The sequence below is a fragment of the Pelobates fuscus genome, chromosome 2 (genome assembly GCF_036172605.1).
Source record: "Pelobates fuscus isolate aPelFus1 chromosome 2, aPelFus1.pri, whole genome shotgun sequence".
NCBI classification, from domain to species: domain Eukaryota; kingdom Metazoa; phylum Chordata; class Amphibia; order Anura; family Pelobatidae; genus Pelobates; species Pelobates fuscus.
Window position 1 is genome coordinate 332,493,472 of NC_086318.1, and position 18,169 is coordinate 332,511,640.

Consider the following 18,169-nt stretch of genomic DNA (forward strand, 5'->3'; position numbering starts at 1 on the left):
GTGGTAGGAACATTAATAGAATTCACAGGCGTAACTTCAATAGTACACGATTCATGGCAGGCCCCACTCCATGATTTTATCTGCCCTGTCTCCCAGTCAAAAATGGGATTGTGGGCACGTAACCATGGATACCCTAACACTAACTGTGAAGAGGGAGAGGTGATGACCTGGAACCGAATGGTTTCATAGTGTAAAACCCCTGTGTACATGTGTAACGGTGCAGTCTCATGAGTAACAACTGTAGATATCAATGGTCTACCATCTATGGCCTCAACGGCCATGGGTATCTCCTTCTCCCTGATGGGAATGTTGTTTTTCTTTACAAAACCAGAGTCTATAAAATTCTCAGCTGCTCCAGAGTCAACCAGGGCGTATATATTTTCAACTATACAACTCTCTCCCATATGTAAAGAAACAGGGAGAAGCAGTCGGTTAGGAGGCAATGTAGGAGACTTAGAAATCACACCCAAGGCCAGTCCCCTATAAGGTCTTAGGTGCGAGAGTTTTCCGGGAGCAAAGGACACTCCTTTACCATATGGTCTCTCTTACCACAATATAGGCAGAGTCCCTCCCTTCTCCTATGTAATTTTTCATTATCAGAGAGTTTGGCAACCCCTAATTGCATGGGTTCCTCTTCAGATACTTTTACACTCTCCGGTGTATTAACTCTGGGGTGAATAGGTGTAACAAAACGTCTATTCCTGTTCTTGGTATAGAGCCTGTCACGAATACTATTATCTATATCGATGAGGTAGTCAATAAGGTCCTCTAAGGCAACAGGAAGCTCCTTAGCTGCTACCTCATCCAATATAGAGTCTGATAAGCCTTCCATGAAGGCAGTAGTTAACCCATTGTTGGTCCAATCTACCTGTGAGGCAAGGGTACGAAACTGAATAGCGTAATCAGCCACAGACCTAGAACCCTGTTTAACCCTCATTAATGCTCTTGCGGCATTCTTAGACCTTTTCATAGTGTCAAAAGTTCTGCGAAAAGCTGTAAGGAAACTGTGAAAGTCATGCACCATAGGTCCATTAGCCTCCCAAATAGGGTTTGCCCATTCAAGTGCTTTGTCGGTAAGTTTGTGCATAAAGAACCCAACTTTAGACCTCTCTGTGGGAAATGAACGTGGATACATCTCAAAATGAAACTCTATTTGGTTAATGAACCCTCTGCATGTCTTAGAATCCCCTCCATACCTAGGAGGAGGCGTTAAATTGGCCGTAGCATTAGGCACAGTCGATACTTCAGGAAGCAGGGGTGTAGGAGGGTTAGGTGCGGTTGCTGGAATGGTCCTAGCTAAAAGCGTCTGGAGAGCCTGAGCTATCTGATCCATACGGTGATCCTGCTCTACAAATCTAGCCTCATGGGACGCCATCTGTTGAGCTAAATCTGCGGGGTCCATGGCCCTATCGTAATGTAACGAGTATATACCCCTACACGCAGGATCCAGCCAAACAGAAGACAGCACAGAGGAGAGATACGTCTACCGGACCTTAGAGTGGCCGGACTCGACGTAATAGGAGAAGTACAGACTCAGGAACGATCCGAGGTCAAGGGCACAAAGAGACAGCGTAAACGAGAACTAGCCGGGGTCTGGTACACAGGAATCAGCAAGCCGGCAAACAGTACAGACAAGGATAAAGCGAAAACGAAGTCAGAATACAAAGCCAAGGTCAAATATGGAGAAACACAACTGAACACAACAAGCACTAAAGGAAACTGTAGCAGAAACCACGATAGGGCAAGGAACTAAGGGAAAAGGGTAAGTATAAATAGGTTCAAAACTAATGTGATTGGCTCCTGTCACTTCCACACCCCCAAAAGGTAAGTGTATGGGGTGTGTGGGATGACAGGGGCCAATGGGAGCCTTTTGGCAATTTAGGCTCCCACTGTCTCTTTAACCCCTTAAGGACACATGACGTGTGTGACATGTCATGATTCCCTTTTATTCCAGAAGTTTGGTCCTTAAGGGGTTAAGAGCGCGCCCAAGACTCGCGGCGCGCTCTTAGATTCAGGCGGGACATGTGACCGCATCTCGCGGTCACTGCCCGCCTTCCTGCCTGAAGCGTCGGATGAGCCGCAGGACCGCGCGCGGCTTGAAGAGAGGACCGCGGCCGGCCCCTGGGAAAGGTGAGTAACGCTACAATGCCCAAGCAAACTCCAAGTAGATCACATCTTGTCAGATATCTTACCTGAGGTGGGAGTCTGTAGCGCAGAAATGTTTGCTCACCCTTGCAGATAGACATCGTCCAATGTGACCAGGTAAGACGCCACCTGGACTGTGAATCTGTGCATGGTGGCTGTGCAGGAAAGGTGTTCCATAGCAGTACCGACAAGGTCACAAACAGCAGCATAGTCAAGGTATAGCCGAAGGCAAGGGATGCCAGAGGTCAGGATAAACGAAGTGTAGCCAAAGTCAAGGGATGTCAGAGGTCAGAAGCCAGGGTCAATATGGAATACAAGTTCAGGAGACTAGAAAACAGGAACTGAACACATACACCAGGATTAAAGACCTGTTCTCAGTGAGGGGTAGTTTATAGACCCAGCAGATGAGTGATATGCCTCACGTGAAGCACGGGCAATGACCACAGAAGAGGTCCAGCCCCCAGTGCTGAGGACATATACAGGTAGAACAGGGCTAGAACTACTCCAAAGAATAGGAGCTGCCTGGGGTCTGGATGACATGGTGCTTACCCGGACACATCTATGGGATTGCCCTGATCTTTAATTCTACCAACTTCTTTAGAGAATGCAATTAAGTTAGTTTGGCATGACTTGCCTTTCATAAAACCAAGTTGATTCCTGCTAATAATAATTTTGTTCAAAATTAATTCTTGAATATTATCCTTTAGCCGCCCTTCAAATAATTTCCCAACCGCAGATGTTAATCTCACGGTCCATAGTTTCCAGGTTGAGCTTTTGGACTCTTTAAATATAGGCACCACATCTGCTATTTCCCAATCTGCTGGTAAAAATCCTGAAAGAAAAGAATCCTAAAAAATTAAAAACAGTTGTATGGATATTTCTACACGTATTGGTGAATACCATTTGGCCCCAGGTCTTTATTTAAATTAAACCATTTTTAATTTCCAAAATGCTTTATCCTGTGTTAACCAATCACCTCTCTGCTGTAAGGCTTTTGTAACAACGATAGGCTGATATTCTCAGCCTAACACTAGTTTCCCTTTTAGAAAACTGAATGAAAAAGAGGAGTATCTGTTTTACTCACTTCTCTAAATAGGGAGTTAGTCAACAGGCTGAGAGCGTCAACTAACACTCTCCACCTACCAGTGTGCCAGGTCCAAGCCTTCCTAATTCAAGTTTCGGACAAACAAAAGAGGTAGTTGGTGCTGTCATAAAAAGTTTGGGGTTAAGTCTTTTGTTAACAGCTTAACACCTTAAGATAAGAGGGCACCCGGAGTAAAATTGTTTAGATGCCCTGAGTGGTCCTTTATTTATTTAAAGACAGATTGATGAATATGATCAAATTACTAGTGAAAATAAATATAAAAATTATTCCATGGAACGCACTACCAAATTGTTATGCTTCATGTTTCAAAACCTTTTGTACGTTCACCTCTGTGCATTGATATTTTGGTAGAAGAATGCCCTAAAAAGAGAGAGTGAATCTCCTAACACCTCTTGTGTTTATCCTACTGTGTAATTTCCATTAGTGAGGGTATCAGTTACTAGTGTCAATATGTCATAATCTCTGATTGATATAATGCATTGTCATGTTCTTATAAAGAATTCCCTTCTGGTACTTTCACTGATCCAGTTACATGAATAAACTCACTAATCAGTTGAATTAAAACTAATTTGCAGCAGTTTTCCTTAAACAGAGTGTACAGTTCACTGTGTAGCCTCCCCCAGGGCTTAACTCCATAACTGCTATCCAAATATGTACAGATTTGTTCTAGACAGCAGCAGAATGGTCTGTGCACTGTGTGCCAGAAAACACACATTTTTCATGTCTAAATGCCTATATACATTTTGTCAACAACATAGAGGCTACACTGAAATGCTCTTTGTACCAAAACCACGACAATAGGTTGTAGTGGTTATGGTGCAAGTGAGATTTATAAAGACAAAAACAGGTGGTATTCTAGGACAAAGCTCTAAATAAGGGGTAATTATTATAGAAACCAGTAGAAGGTTTAACCTTGATAAATCTCCCCTATAGAGTGCTTCAATCATTCCTCACACCTTTCAGGAATATCAAGCCACAAGTATTAAACTAGACGTGTACGATTTGTTTAGTTCCAAATTAAATTTTTTCTGAATTCAACCGAATTGAGCAATTTAAAAACGTCCAAATTTCTAAATTCTTTTCAAACTTATATAAACCGAAAATTTATTGAAATAAATTATTTACAATCTATTATAAGGCATAGCAAATTAGGGACTTATCTACCAAGCAACTGGCAGAACTAAATAAAGAATAGTGCTTTTCTTAATTTTGCTCTTTCAGGTGTTTAGTAATTTGTTATCCTCTTGTGGGATTAAGGGCAACTGAAAGAGCGAAATTAAGTAAAGGGCCTCATGGTTTGATATCCTTTGGAATAATGGAAATAATGGAATCCGAATTTTGTTTAATTTTTCTGAAATTTGGTTAATTCTGAATCGATAATTTACAAATCAAGGTCTATCTGAAACTGGAAAATTAACTAATCAAAAGTAAAAAAAATGTTCACCTGTGCCTATCCCTTGTTGAAAAATTTAGTCTCAGCTTGAAGGGACACTGTAGGTACCCAGACCACTTCAGCTCATTAAAGTGGTCTGGGTGCAATGTCCCATGTCCCTTACCCCTACACTGAGAAGCAGGCAATAATAACCTCTGAGTTAACTCTTCCTCTAGTGGCTGTCTACCAGAATTGAAATGGACCTTTCTTCCATTATTTGGCGCTGGACTTCCTCACGCTATGCATGAGGACCTCCGGCGTCAGATTTTTTCCCATAGGAAAATGGGGGAAGAGCATTGGCGGAGCCTGACCCATCGCCGAGGGATTCAGGTAAGTGACTGAACCCCTTCAGTCTCACAGGAGTGGGGGCGCGAGGGAGGTGGGCACTGCAAGATTCTACTTTGCCAGGAAAACAGCTTTGTTTTACTGGCAGTATAGAATCCCTTTAACATTTGCTGGGGTCTCTGGCTAAAAATCGCAATTGGAACATCGATTGAAAGGCAGGATGTGGTGCCTATTCTTGGATTATTTCACGACGCACACAACAAATCAGGCTAATTATAGACTTTCAGTATTGGCTAATTGCACGTATCATGGCTCTCATACTGTGTCACCTATTATTCATACAGCTGGACAATATTTTGAATTTACTCTTGTTTTGTCATGCACATTTTCTACATATTTTCTTGGTTGGAAGGATTTTCGTGGGGACTTGCGTTACACATAGTTGGTTTTGTGTTTATGATATTGTGTTTATATATATATTACACAGAATTATGGATACCTGAGTAAAAATGTGAGTTTGTCTAGAGCTGATCCTTTTTAACATTTCTTAGAATAGCCACCAAACTTACATATTTTAGGCACATCCTGAGTATTATTAATATCTTAATTAAGCAGCCAATCTATTTCAAGCAATAATTTGAATAACATTTTTAATATGTGAAACCTCTATTTTTTTTTTTTTTTTTATCAGTGACCATACCAACCTTATTTGTGTTTCACCTGTTTACTGCTTCAGGACCATAGTACTTTCTATTATTTTTGCATACCTTTCCAACCTTTTGAAGTGGGCAAACAGGGACATTTTAATTTTCAGGCTGTCAATGGGGTTGGGCTGTTCTAAGAAATGTTAGGTGACTCACTAATAACAATTATGTAACTAAAATGTAATTTAGACTAAAAACAAAAAGATTTTTTTAAAACATTTATTGTAGTTTGAAAACACATTACTGTGAGTATGACTGATATACACTCAGACAAATCAGCAATATGGAGCTCCTTGTAAAGAGGACATTAGGACTAAATAGAGAAACGTTGGAGGTATGTCATCGGCTGCCAATATAATTCAAATAGAGAAAGGGTTTGATGCCTGGAGTTGCTGATATTTGGAGTTTCTGGTTAGGTATTCCAGTTTCCCAGCATAACATTTGCAATTTCATTGAAAACTTCCCAGCATAGCAAATAACCTCATAAAATAAACCTACATTTCATGATCATTTCAAAACTTGGTATGACAGTCTGTACACATTTCTAGAATTAGTACCACAGATAGAGCTTTTTAAACCTGCCTGGCATTTAGTCTTACAGTTTATTATATGGTCTATATACAGGTGATACTCGAAAAATTAGAACATCGTGCAAAAGTTCATTTATTTCAGTAATGCAACGTAAAAGGGGAAACTAATACATGAGATGGATGCATTACATGCAAAGCAAGATAGTTCAAGACGTGATTTGCCATAAGTGCGATGATTTTCATGAGCTGTAAACCATAATCATCTCACTTATGACAAATCACGGCTTGAACTATCTTGCTTTGTATGTAATGCGTCTATCTCATATATTAGTTTCCCCTTTTACGTTGCATTACTGAAATAAATGAATTTTTGCACGATATCCTAATTTTTCAAGTATCACCTGTATATATATCTCATGGAACACTATGCAGTATTGTTTTATATGTGAACTAAAAGAGCCCGTATTACTTTTCTAAATTGTTCTCCTTCAATTCTGATGAGATAAAGTGTTATAAAAGATGTTAATATTCTAAACAATCTGATTGTCCATGTTTAAAGGGACACTGTAGTCACCAAAACAACTACAGCTTATTGTATTTGTTCTGGTGAGTATAATCATTCCTTTCAGGCTTTTTGCAGTCAACACTGTCTTTTCAGAGAAAAAGCAGTGCTTGCATTACCGCCTAGGGGTACCTATGAGGAGATGCTGATTGGCCAAGGCTGTGTTTGGCTTGTGCTGGCTCTGCCCCTGTCTCAGGCAATCCAATGCTTTCCTATGGGAAAGCATTGTTATTGGCTCAAATCATAACTTCTGATGATATCATCAAAGCAGGCAGCTCAGGGACAGAGCAAGCAGCAGCAGACTGGAATAAAAGAGGATTTTCCTGTATGTATGGAGTAAGCCGTGGCCAGGGGAGCTAGATTGTGTTTTTAACACTATAGGGTCAGGAATACATATTTATGTTCCTGACCCTACAGTGTTGCTTTAAGACTATGGAGTTTACTCAATAAATAGTAGCAAATTAATATATGTATGTCAACATTTATATTTACAACCATTCAGATTTCAGTTTGCTACATTTCAGAGTTTAGTAAATAAATCATTAATATATTTGTATAGTATTTAATGTAACTATTGTCTGTGCCTGGGTAAAATTGCTGTTTGTACTGGTTTAACATTTGTTTGTTGTTACTCAATAGGAATCAAGATGTGACATTGCTGGTTTATTCTTATATCATGAGCTATCGCTCCATGATTATTAATTTAAGCCATGAAACCTACAGGGTTATTCACAAAATGAGAATTCAAAGTGATTTAAAACAAATGTAAGGTCAAAAGGACAAACACAAAAAATTATCTGCGTCAGCTATGCTTTCTCAAAATTTTAATTAACTTTGAACTCTCACTTTAGTAAATAACCCTGCTATTCTGCATTTAACCATGCTCAGAGTGGCTCGGTTAATTAGAATTCAATAACAGTTTAAAGGATAACATGTATTAAATACTGATTGGAAGACAATTCATAGTGATATGTTTTTCTTTTTTAATGATTAAAAAGCCATTTTGGGGGGAAGGGAAAGGTGGGTGGAGGGTATTATTAACCTAGTGGGTATATTTTGTACTAGGCTTCTATATGACGTGACTAAAATGACTCATTTATGAGTGTATATCTTCATTTCAGTTTTCAAGCATAGTTTTCTCTTCTTTTCTCAGGTATACGCAATATGGCATAGATGAAGTTAGTGTCACTGTATCTGTCTGTGATATGAAGCATGTGCTGTCTGGAGCCCATTATATCTGAATCTGCAAGTACCTGTCCTTAGCTTGCTCTGACAGCCTCCCTCTTCTAATTCATGAGCCAGCAGGATGCGATCGCTGTGCTTTCAGAACGCCTTCTCGTAGCAGCCTACAAAGGCCAAGTGGATAATGTGGTACAGCTTATCAACAAGGGTGCCAAGGTAGCCGTTACCAAGGTAACAAGGAAACTTTTTTTAGCTTTAGCTTTTCATTCATCGTACAATATGAATGACAAACTGTATATCTTAACTAATTGTATCTATATTATGTCATACCTTCTACTGCTTACTTCTCAGTGGCAAGCCGGGGGGAGGGTGGGGGGTGGGGTCAGGCATTAATTCACAGTCCATGTATTGTAAATCAAATAATAGTCTATACAAATCTGGGATACAATTTACTGACATTAATTAATATACAACTACGCCTGATACACTGCAACTTTGTGGCAGGCCTTCTTTCAATAGAAAGACTAAACATGGGCTAGGAAGGGCAAAGCCTATTGTCCCCCCTCCGGCCCCTGCCCATGAGCTGTGGGTGGGGACCCTAAATGAAAATAGGGGGAGACACCTATTTCCCCCCCCCAGCCCCCACCCATGAGCGGCAGGTGAGGGCCCTAAATGAAAATAAGGGGTACTTTTGTCCCCCCCGGCCCCCACCCATGAGCGGCGGGTGGAGGCCCCCATCTATTGTCCCCCCTGGCCCCCACACTAGGTTGCCAACTGTTTAGTAGACATGCCCCTATTCACGATATTCACGATATAGTGAGTAGGGGCAGAATTTACTAGTGCTAAGTAATCTTTACTTAGTATTCATACATTTGGCTGAAAGACCAATTTAATTCTTTCAGCCTTTTGGTAGATAGCTCCCTGATACCGCGGCACGAATAGGAACGGAGTTTCATTCATTCGAATAAAATTCCATTCCGAACAAAGTCCCGAATTGCGTCCTAACATGAATGAACAAACTGTTCTCATTCTGTTAGGACGAAATCCGGTAGTTTCGCCGACGTTCTGTCTAAAATGACAGGACGTTCGGGAATACTGACAGGAAGCATCGCAAGATCACAGAGGAAAGGTAAGAATTGTGGGAATATTTCTCTGACCACAGGAAACGGAGCACTCTTTGCTCCTCCACTGGTCAGAGATTGTCAGGTGTAGGAAACCTCCATAAGACAAAATAGTCCCTACTTGGTCTTATGTTTTAAAGGGACACTATAGTCACCAGAACAACTACAGCTTATTGAATTTGTTCTGGTGAGTAGAATCATTACCTTCAGGCTTTTTGCTGTAAGTACTGTCTTTTCAGAGAAAATGCAGTGTTTACATTACAGCCTAGTGATAACTTCACTGGCCACTCCTCAGATGTCTGTTAGAGTTCCTTCCTAGGTCATGGCTGCCTAAAATGCATCCAAACATTCAGTGTCTCCTCCCTCTGCATGCAGACACTGAACTTTCCTCATAGAGATTAATTGATTCAATTCATCTCTATGAGGAGATGCTGATTGGCCAGGGCTGTGTTTGAATTGTGCTGGCTCTGCCCCTGATCTGCCTCTTTGTCAGTCTAAGCCAATCCTATGGAGAAACACTGTGACTGGATCAGGCCTCTACTTCTGATGACAGCATATGTAGGTGATGAAAGTGCACTCATTCCTTCGTCCTGGAATTCAGGGTGCTCTAACGGATAAGTCCCAGTACCAAAAGGACCAAACATAAACTTTGAATATAGAAAATAATCCAGGCACTCCAACAAATTCCAAAATAGAGGCAATTTTTATTGGAACAAGGATCCAAAAAGCAATGTTTCGATCCCTTAGGGCCTTTGTCAAGCTTGAACTTTAGAAAGGCCCTAAGGGGTCGAAACGTTTCTTTTTGGTTCCTTGTTCCAATAAAAATGGCCTCTACTTTGAAATTTGTTGGAGTGCCTGGACTACTTCTGATGATGTCAGCAGACAGGTTGCTATTCTGAGTAAAACAGCATGCAGAGCTACAGCTTCAGGCTTGAATACAACTAAGATTTTGCTATTTTTAGGGAGGCATGAGGGGCCCAGGGGGCTAGATGGTGGATTTAACCCAATAGGGTCAGGAATACAGGTTTGTGTTCCTGACCCTATAGTGCTCCTTTAAAGAAAACTAGAGCAGGCAGGAAGAAATGAATGACAGATCCTGACAGAGGGAGAGAAGAGGAATCAATTGGGTTAAGGTAAGTTCGGCATGACAGTGCCGCTTTAAAGGACCACTATAGCAATCCAGACCACTTAATCTCAATGAAGTGGTCTGGATGCCAGGTCCCCCTAGTTCTCCTGGGAAAACCAAAGTGTGGGTAGAGAGTTAGTATCACATTCTTTCATACAATAAAATGGCTATCCTTGTAGCCATTACAAGTGAAGCTTGAAGGCAGTAGCTCCACCCAGTGTCAGGCGGAGTATATCTTATGACTAGGTTGGAATTTCAGTGAAATTCCAAGACAGTCAATATGAGTATTTCAGAAATATTCTATCTTTATGAAATAATCATTTTGATGGAAAAATGGTGACAGTGCTGCTTTAATAATAGCCATTGAGGAAGCTTGTGTTGAAATGAAACACAGGTACATTTAGCCATTGAGGCTACAGAAGAGGCAGTGGCAGATTTAACTGCACCCAAGGCAGTCCCTTTAATGATGTTGGATGTCCTCACGCCATGCATGAGGTCATCCAGTGTCATTGAATTCCCCATAGCAAAGTATTGAAGGAGGCCCTAATGAGCGTGTGGCGCACACAGCGCATGAGAATTAGGTTGTCCACCCTGTCGGATGACATCAGAGGAGGCAGAGCGCCAACCCAGCTCTGAGGGATATCTGTACTGGAATCGAGTAAGTGACTAAATGTATTTTTAACCCTTTATATGTTGGGGGGAGTGAGCAACAGAGGGCACTATTGTGTTAAGAATACAGATTTCTATTCCTGATATTATAGAATTGCTTTTAGGAGCTTGTTGGTGAAGTTTGTTAATTAGCATAAATGTACTCATTATATCCACCTGTGATTTATTATATCCACATGTGATTTATTTCAGTCAGATTATTCTTTGATCTTGGCTTTTAGAAAATTGTTGGATATATTCTCAAATCAGCCAGCAAATTCATACATGCTGATTCATCAACTTTGGTTGCAACTCATTACAAAAATTGTATATATTCCCATGTGATTAATAAAGTTGTGCTTTTTAACACAGAGATCACAATCTTTTTTTTAATTAGGATCTGCTTTGAATTATTATGTGCCATCCAAGAAGAACTATGAGACAATGATTTGTCAGAGTAAGGAAAAATATATTTTCCAGATTAAATTAAAACACTTATTTTTTGATTAGTATGTACTTAGCATGCCCTACAGTTTCCATGTAGATAGAGCAATCACGTCTTTAAATTATTACTTAATAACAATGAATTCAAGAGCTTCGGCTACTGAGTGCACTCGAGTTGAATTGAACTTTAAGAACTATGCAAATTAGTGATGTTCTCTGAACACAGGTTGTTCAAACCACATTGACTCCACCTGTCGCTCGTCTCAGTAGCTGAGGTCAAGGGGACATGTACTTTTTAGTTTGCCTGGGACAATGCCAGAGATTTAATTAAATTAAAATGCGATTGAATTAAATGAACACTATAGGCACCTAGACCACTTAACCTCAGTAAAGTGGTCTGGGTGCCATGTGCTTCTGTTTTAATCCTGACATTCGGCAGGAATTTAAATTGCAGGTCTAACCTGCCTCTAGTGGCTCAGTATGACAGCGACTAGAGTCGCTTCCATAAAATACAAGAAAAAACAGGAATTATAGGCGCTCGCTATAATGTGATAAATCAGTGAAGGCTGCTGTATACAATACAAGGATTCCCAAACCTTGTGTATTGGTCAAACAGAAAATAGAATATGGCGTATACTGCGCCCAAAGGTAATACGTACATACACCTCAGGGAGGGAGAGTTGGTAAATACCTCAAAGTAATAAAACAGAAAAAACAATAATAGTGCAATACAGTATTATAAAGTGCAAAATCTTTGCTAAATAACTGTAGGAAAACCACTCACATAGGGTAGAGCTATATAAGAGCTCTGCTTTATTCCGCGTGAACGGTACAATCCTCGTCTAAGGATACAGGATGGTAGAAATGGTATTGATCCTCCAGATGCAAATGCAAATAAAAAAGTGAAAGAGAAAAACACTCTGATAGTGTAGTAAGTGCTATAAACCAGGATGATTAAAGAAAGTATTGTACTTACAATTGTAGAGCATAACCTGCTCTAGTAATCACAGCATGGGTGGTACTATCCCCACCTAAGGATATGGTGGCACCAGGTAGTCAACAGGATGTGGAGTGTAGGGTAAATAATAAAAGATATATGTATAAGTAGAATAAAATTAACTATTTATTATAAATATAACATATAAATATATGTAGGTACAAATGTCCAAAAAGAATGTCCCACTTAACGCGTTTCGCCTCTCTAGAGGCTTTATCAAAAGTGTGGGGTGGTTTCCTCAGTGTCCTGTATAAATATGAGAAAGTTGATTGCAGAACGCTACCTGGTGGATGGTTCTTCCGGTTCCATAACGCATACCGGAAGTGATGCGGCAGAGATAACGGTCAGCAAGTTCCGGCCGCGATGTGCGTTCCACCGTGGGCCGCACGTGTCACAACCGGAAGTGATGCGGCATGGCCCAAATCTCGGCGGTCATGTGTCTTCTGCTTGGAAAGCACGCATCGTCAAAAATGGTGTACGTTGCGTTCCAAGCATTAGTAACCTATATACATCATAAGGGGAGGCAGAAAAAATGGCGAAAAAGAGAGGGCAAAGTATAAATAGGCATAATTAAACATACATAATAAATATTGGCTATAAAAACATAATATAAAAAACATAATGTAAAAAACATCAAAAGATAAATACAATTGCCATAAAAACATGGCTGGGACACCAATATTGGAGATATTAAAACAATAAATAAAATCATTTATAAAATATTAACATATATTGTGATAGTCAATAAATATCAATGTATTGAAATAGTGTAGATAATATTCAAATTAAAGACACTTGATGATTGTAATTTTATGGCAATAGTGATTGTACCAACATAGTAATATACTACAGTGGGGGAAAAAGGACATAGCAGCAGATAAAGGGTACAAATAAATATAATATAGTGCAGGAGGGCAAGATATATTATGCAAAGAGGGAAAGGCTGTCCATAAATGTATAAAAAAGGATAACAATTTTAAATTAAAATATCAGTATGAGAGATGAACTAAGGCTAAATTATATAAAAAATATATAAAATAAATAAAAAAATATAAAGTTATAAAAAATTGTATATATCAAATTCGATATTTAGGCCTTTAGGGTGGATGGTATCTAAATAATATACCCATTTCATCTCAGTCTTCCCAATCTGTTTAATTATATCGCCACCTCTCCAGTGCTTATTAACAATTGCAATACCCGTGAACGTGAGCAATTTAGGGTTATTGTCATGTATACAAAAATGAGAAGAAACAGCGTGATTAGCAAAGCCCTTTTCTATGTTTCTGCAATGCTCTGCTAGTCTCACTTTGAGGGGTCTGATGGTTCTGCCGATATATTGGAGTCCACATGGGCATTCTAATAGATAAATAACATTTTTGCTGTTGCATGTAATAATATTTTTGATATTGTATGTTTTACCTGTATTATTAGATTTAAAATCGGTAGTTACTTTGGATGTTGATTTAGTCTTCCTGCATGCTATACAGCAATTACATTTTAAAAAGCCTTTTTTTTGTCGCCATAAAGTTATCCATAAGTTTCATAAGTTTCATATCCATAAGTCGCCATAAGTTTTTTTGGGGTAGTTTTTGTGAAATTTTTGGTAATATGCATCTTTAAATTGGGGGCACCTCTGAAGATTACCTTTGGTTTATCGGGTATAATTTTACCTAATATCTCATCTTCTTTTAGAAGGTGCCAGTGCTTGTTAAAAATGTACCTGAGTTGTTTATTTTTATTATTAAAATCCATTACAATAGGTAATGTAAAATCTTATTTTACTTCTTTTTTCTTTTTCTGTATCAATTCTTTCCTATTTAAAATTGAAGTCTCCTTAATCGTATCTTCTACTTTAGTATTATTATATCCTATTTGTATAAATCTTTTCTTTAGATCATACGCCTGTTTGTTAAAAATCAAAGTTTCAGAACAGTTGCTTCAAAGTCTCAGCATTTGGCTCTTAGGTATGCTATCCAACCATACCTTGTTATGGCAACTATTAGTCTTTATATAATTATTGACATGTACATCTTTAAAATGACTTGTGATTTTATCCAGTGACAAATACGAAGCTGAGGCTTATAACCAACTTAACGATACATCCACCTATACTAAATTAAAAAACAATCCCATCATTGATATTAAGAACAAATTAAACGTTTATTTAGACAAAGGAAAAGACTGTGGTATAATAGATGACAAAGAATACAAGTACATTCACATATTACATCCAAATATTCCAGTAATATATTTCCTACCTAAAATTCATAAGAATCTTAATAATCCTCTGGGCCGTCCTATTGTGTCAGGCATAGGATCACCGCTTTCTAACTTGTCTGAATATATTGACATTATGTTACAACCTTATGTAGTTAAAACTAGATCCTATTTGAAAGACACAATTTATCTTCTCAATAAACTAGAAGCAATAACATGGCAAGAAGACTTTACATTAATGACATGTGATGTTAAGTCGTTATACACCATTATTCAACATGATAAAGGATGCAAAGCAGTAAGGACAATATTAGAAGGAGAAAACACTATGCCCCAGGATCAGATTGACTTCATAATAGAAGGGATAGATCTGATCTTGAAAAATAATTTATTTTGGTTCAAGGATAGTTTTTACCTACAAAATACAGGCACATCTATGGGTACCAGGTTTGCACCCAGTTATGCCAACCTCTATATGACCGATTGGTAGCCTATGTGAGGTATATTGATGATCTTCTCTTTATATGGAGGGGTCCTGTCTCCTCAACACAGGAGTTTATATCCTTCCTAAATACCAACAATGAGGGCATTATTTTAACAGCTAATATTAGTACTACAACAGTGACCTACCTTGATCTAGACATTTATATCAAAGACAATAAGATACACACTAAGACACATTTTAAAGATGTACATGGCAATAATTATATAAAGACTAATAGTTGCCATAATAAGGTATGGTTGGATAGCATACCTAAGAGCCAAATGCTGAGACTTAGAAGGAACTGTTCTGAAACTTCGATTTTTAACAAACAGGCGTATGATCTAAAGAAAAGATTTATACAAAAAGGATATAATAATACTAAAGTAGAAGATACGATTAAGGAGACTTTAATTTTAAATTGGAAAGAATTGATACAGAAAAAGAAAAAAGACGTAAAACAAGATTTTACATTACCTATTGTAATGTATTTTAATAATAAAAATAAACAACTCAGGTACATTTTAAACAAGCACTGGCACCTTCTAAAAGAAGATGAGATATTAGGTAAAATTATACCCGATAAACCAAAGGTAATCTTCAGAGGTGCCCCAATTTAAAGATGCATATTACCAAAAATTTTACAAAAACTACCCCAAAAAAACTTGATAACTTTATGGCGACAAAAAAAGGCTTTTTTAAATGTAATTGCTGTATAGCATGCAGGAAGACTAAATCAACATCCAAAGTAACTACCGATTTTAAATCTAATAATACAGGTAAAACATACAATATCAAAAATATTATTACATGCAGCAGCAAAAACGTTATTTATCTATTAGAATGCCCATGTGGGCTCCAATATATCGGCAGAACCATCAGACCCCTCAAAGTGAGAATAGCAGAGCATTGCGGAAACATAGAAAAGGGATTTGCTAATCACGCTGTTTCTTCTAACTTTTGTATACATGACAATAACCCTAAATTGCTCACTTTCAAGGGTATTGCAATTGTTAATAAGCACTGGAGAGGTGGCGATATAATTAAACAGATTGGAAAGACTGAGATGAAATGGGTATATTATTTAGATACCCTCCACCCTAAAGGCCTAAATATCGAATTCGATTTATACAATTTTTTTATAACTTTATATTTTTGATATATTTTTTATATAATTTAGCCTTAGTTCATCTCTCATACTGATATTTAAATTTAAAATTTTTATCCTTTTTTATACATTTATGGACAGCCTTTCCCTCTTTGCATAATATATCTTGCCCTCCTCCACTATATTATATTTATTTGTACCCTTTATCTGCTGCTATGTCCTTTTTCCCCCACTGTAGTATATTACTATGTTGGTACAATCACTATTGCCATAAAATTACAATCATCAAGTGTCTTTAATTTGAATATTATCAATACTATTTCAATACATTGATATTTATTCAACGAACTGGGTAGTGTTGGCACTCGATTACACGGTGGTGCTGGTATTTTAGAGGTATTTCCTCTACTATAACCTCTCAAACGACAAATCCAAAAAAATCTAATAAAAATACCGCACTCTAAATATAGTATCCCAAGTAAATCAATAATCAAGAATGATTAATATACCAAAAAATAATTTAATGGAATATGTATTTGCAATTCAAGTTAGGAATATGTACAAATTGAATTCTGATGATCTCACTTTTAGTTTGAAAATTCATCCGAATTGATCCTTTGAAATTCATTGATAGAACATTATTGTAACAGAGCAGAAACTGCCTCAAAATTCATATATTTACACACAAGAAAAGCTCTGCATCCACTTGATGCCAAGAGGTATGGTTTAGAAATCAATCAAGTACCTGATATACAATAAGAAGTGTATATAGCATGGAAATCAATCCCTGGAATTCATTAATTGAGAATTGCTGTAACAGTGCAGAAACTGCCTCAAAATTCATATATTTACACAGAGTTATGCTTGCACTTGATATCAATAGATAGTCTCAAAATGAATCTTATGAAAATTAACTACTCTAAAGTTACTGTGATAGTGCAGAAACTGCCTCAGAATTCATATATATACACACAAAAAGCTCTGCATAAAGGTCGAACCTCAATAAAATTCATAAGTATATACCTCATTGGAAATCACAATGTAAATGCAGAAAATAACTTAAAGCTCCTATATATACACACTCAATGTCCTGGCACAAAGGTTAAATTCATTAGTATGACACTGTTCACCCCACTTCTAAAGCTATGCATAGCAATCTATTAGTGCACAGTCCTGATGTATCCAACTCCTTGCAAGGATCAATGTATCAAGTAAACAGCAAAAAAACAGCAAAAAAACAGCAAAAAAAGGGGGAGAAAAATGAAAAAAGGAAAAGAAAAAATGAAAAAAGTGAAAAAAATTTGAAAAAACGTAAAAAAATTGTGAAAAGGGAAGAAATGAATCAAAGATAAAAAATGAATGAAAACAAGTCCTTGACAAAGTCACTTTAGACGTATGCAGTCTTATTATGGGTGGATCTCACCGCTTTCTCTCCTGTAACGCTGATGTTGGTATGATGATTTCTTTGTGAAATAGTTCAAGGTGTTCGTCAACTTGGAAAAGGCTCCAAACGTCTGGATGGAGTGTCAGATCCAATGAATTTGTGTTCCTCGGGCTGCGCGCTCGGGATATATCGTCCCTTCAATGGCCATTATCTGCACTATCATAGTAACTTTAGAGTAGTTAATTTTCATAAGATTCATTTTGAGACTATCTATTGATATCAAGTGCAAGCATAACTCTGTGTAAATATATGAATTTTGAGGCAGTTTCTGCACTGTTACAGCAATTCTCAATTAATGAATTCAAGGGATTGATTTCCATGCTATATACACTTCTTATTGTATATCAGGTACTTGATTGATTTCTAAACCATACCTCTTGGCATCAAGTGGATGCAGAGCTTTTCTTGTGTGTAAATATATGAATTTTGAGGCAGTTTCTGCTCTGTTACAATAATGTTCTATCAATGAATTTCAAAGGATCAATTCGGATTTTCAAACTAAAAGTGAGATCATCAGAATTCAATTTGTACATATTCCTAACTTGAATTGCAAATACATATTCCATTAAATTATTTTTTGGTATATTAATCATTCTTGATTATTGATTTACTTGGGATACTATATTTAGAGTGCG

General features: G+C 37.7%; 1 protein-coding gene across 1 annotated transcript in view; it reads left to right on the top strand.

Moving 5' to 3' along the window:
- ANKRD6 (ankyrin repeat domain 6) overlaps positions 1-18,169 on the top strand; it is a 239,589-nt gene that overhangs the window by 85,289 nt on the left and 136,131 nt on the right. Inside the window, exon 2 of the mRNA XM_063443571.1 lies at positions 7,917-8,176. Coding sequence (XP_063299641.1) covers positions 8,057-8,176 — 120 coding nt within the window. The 5' untranslated portion in view covers positions 7,917-8,056. The remainder of the gene's footprint in view (positions 1-7,916; positions 8,177-18,169) is intronic.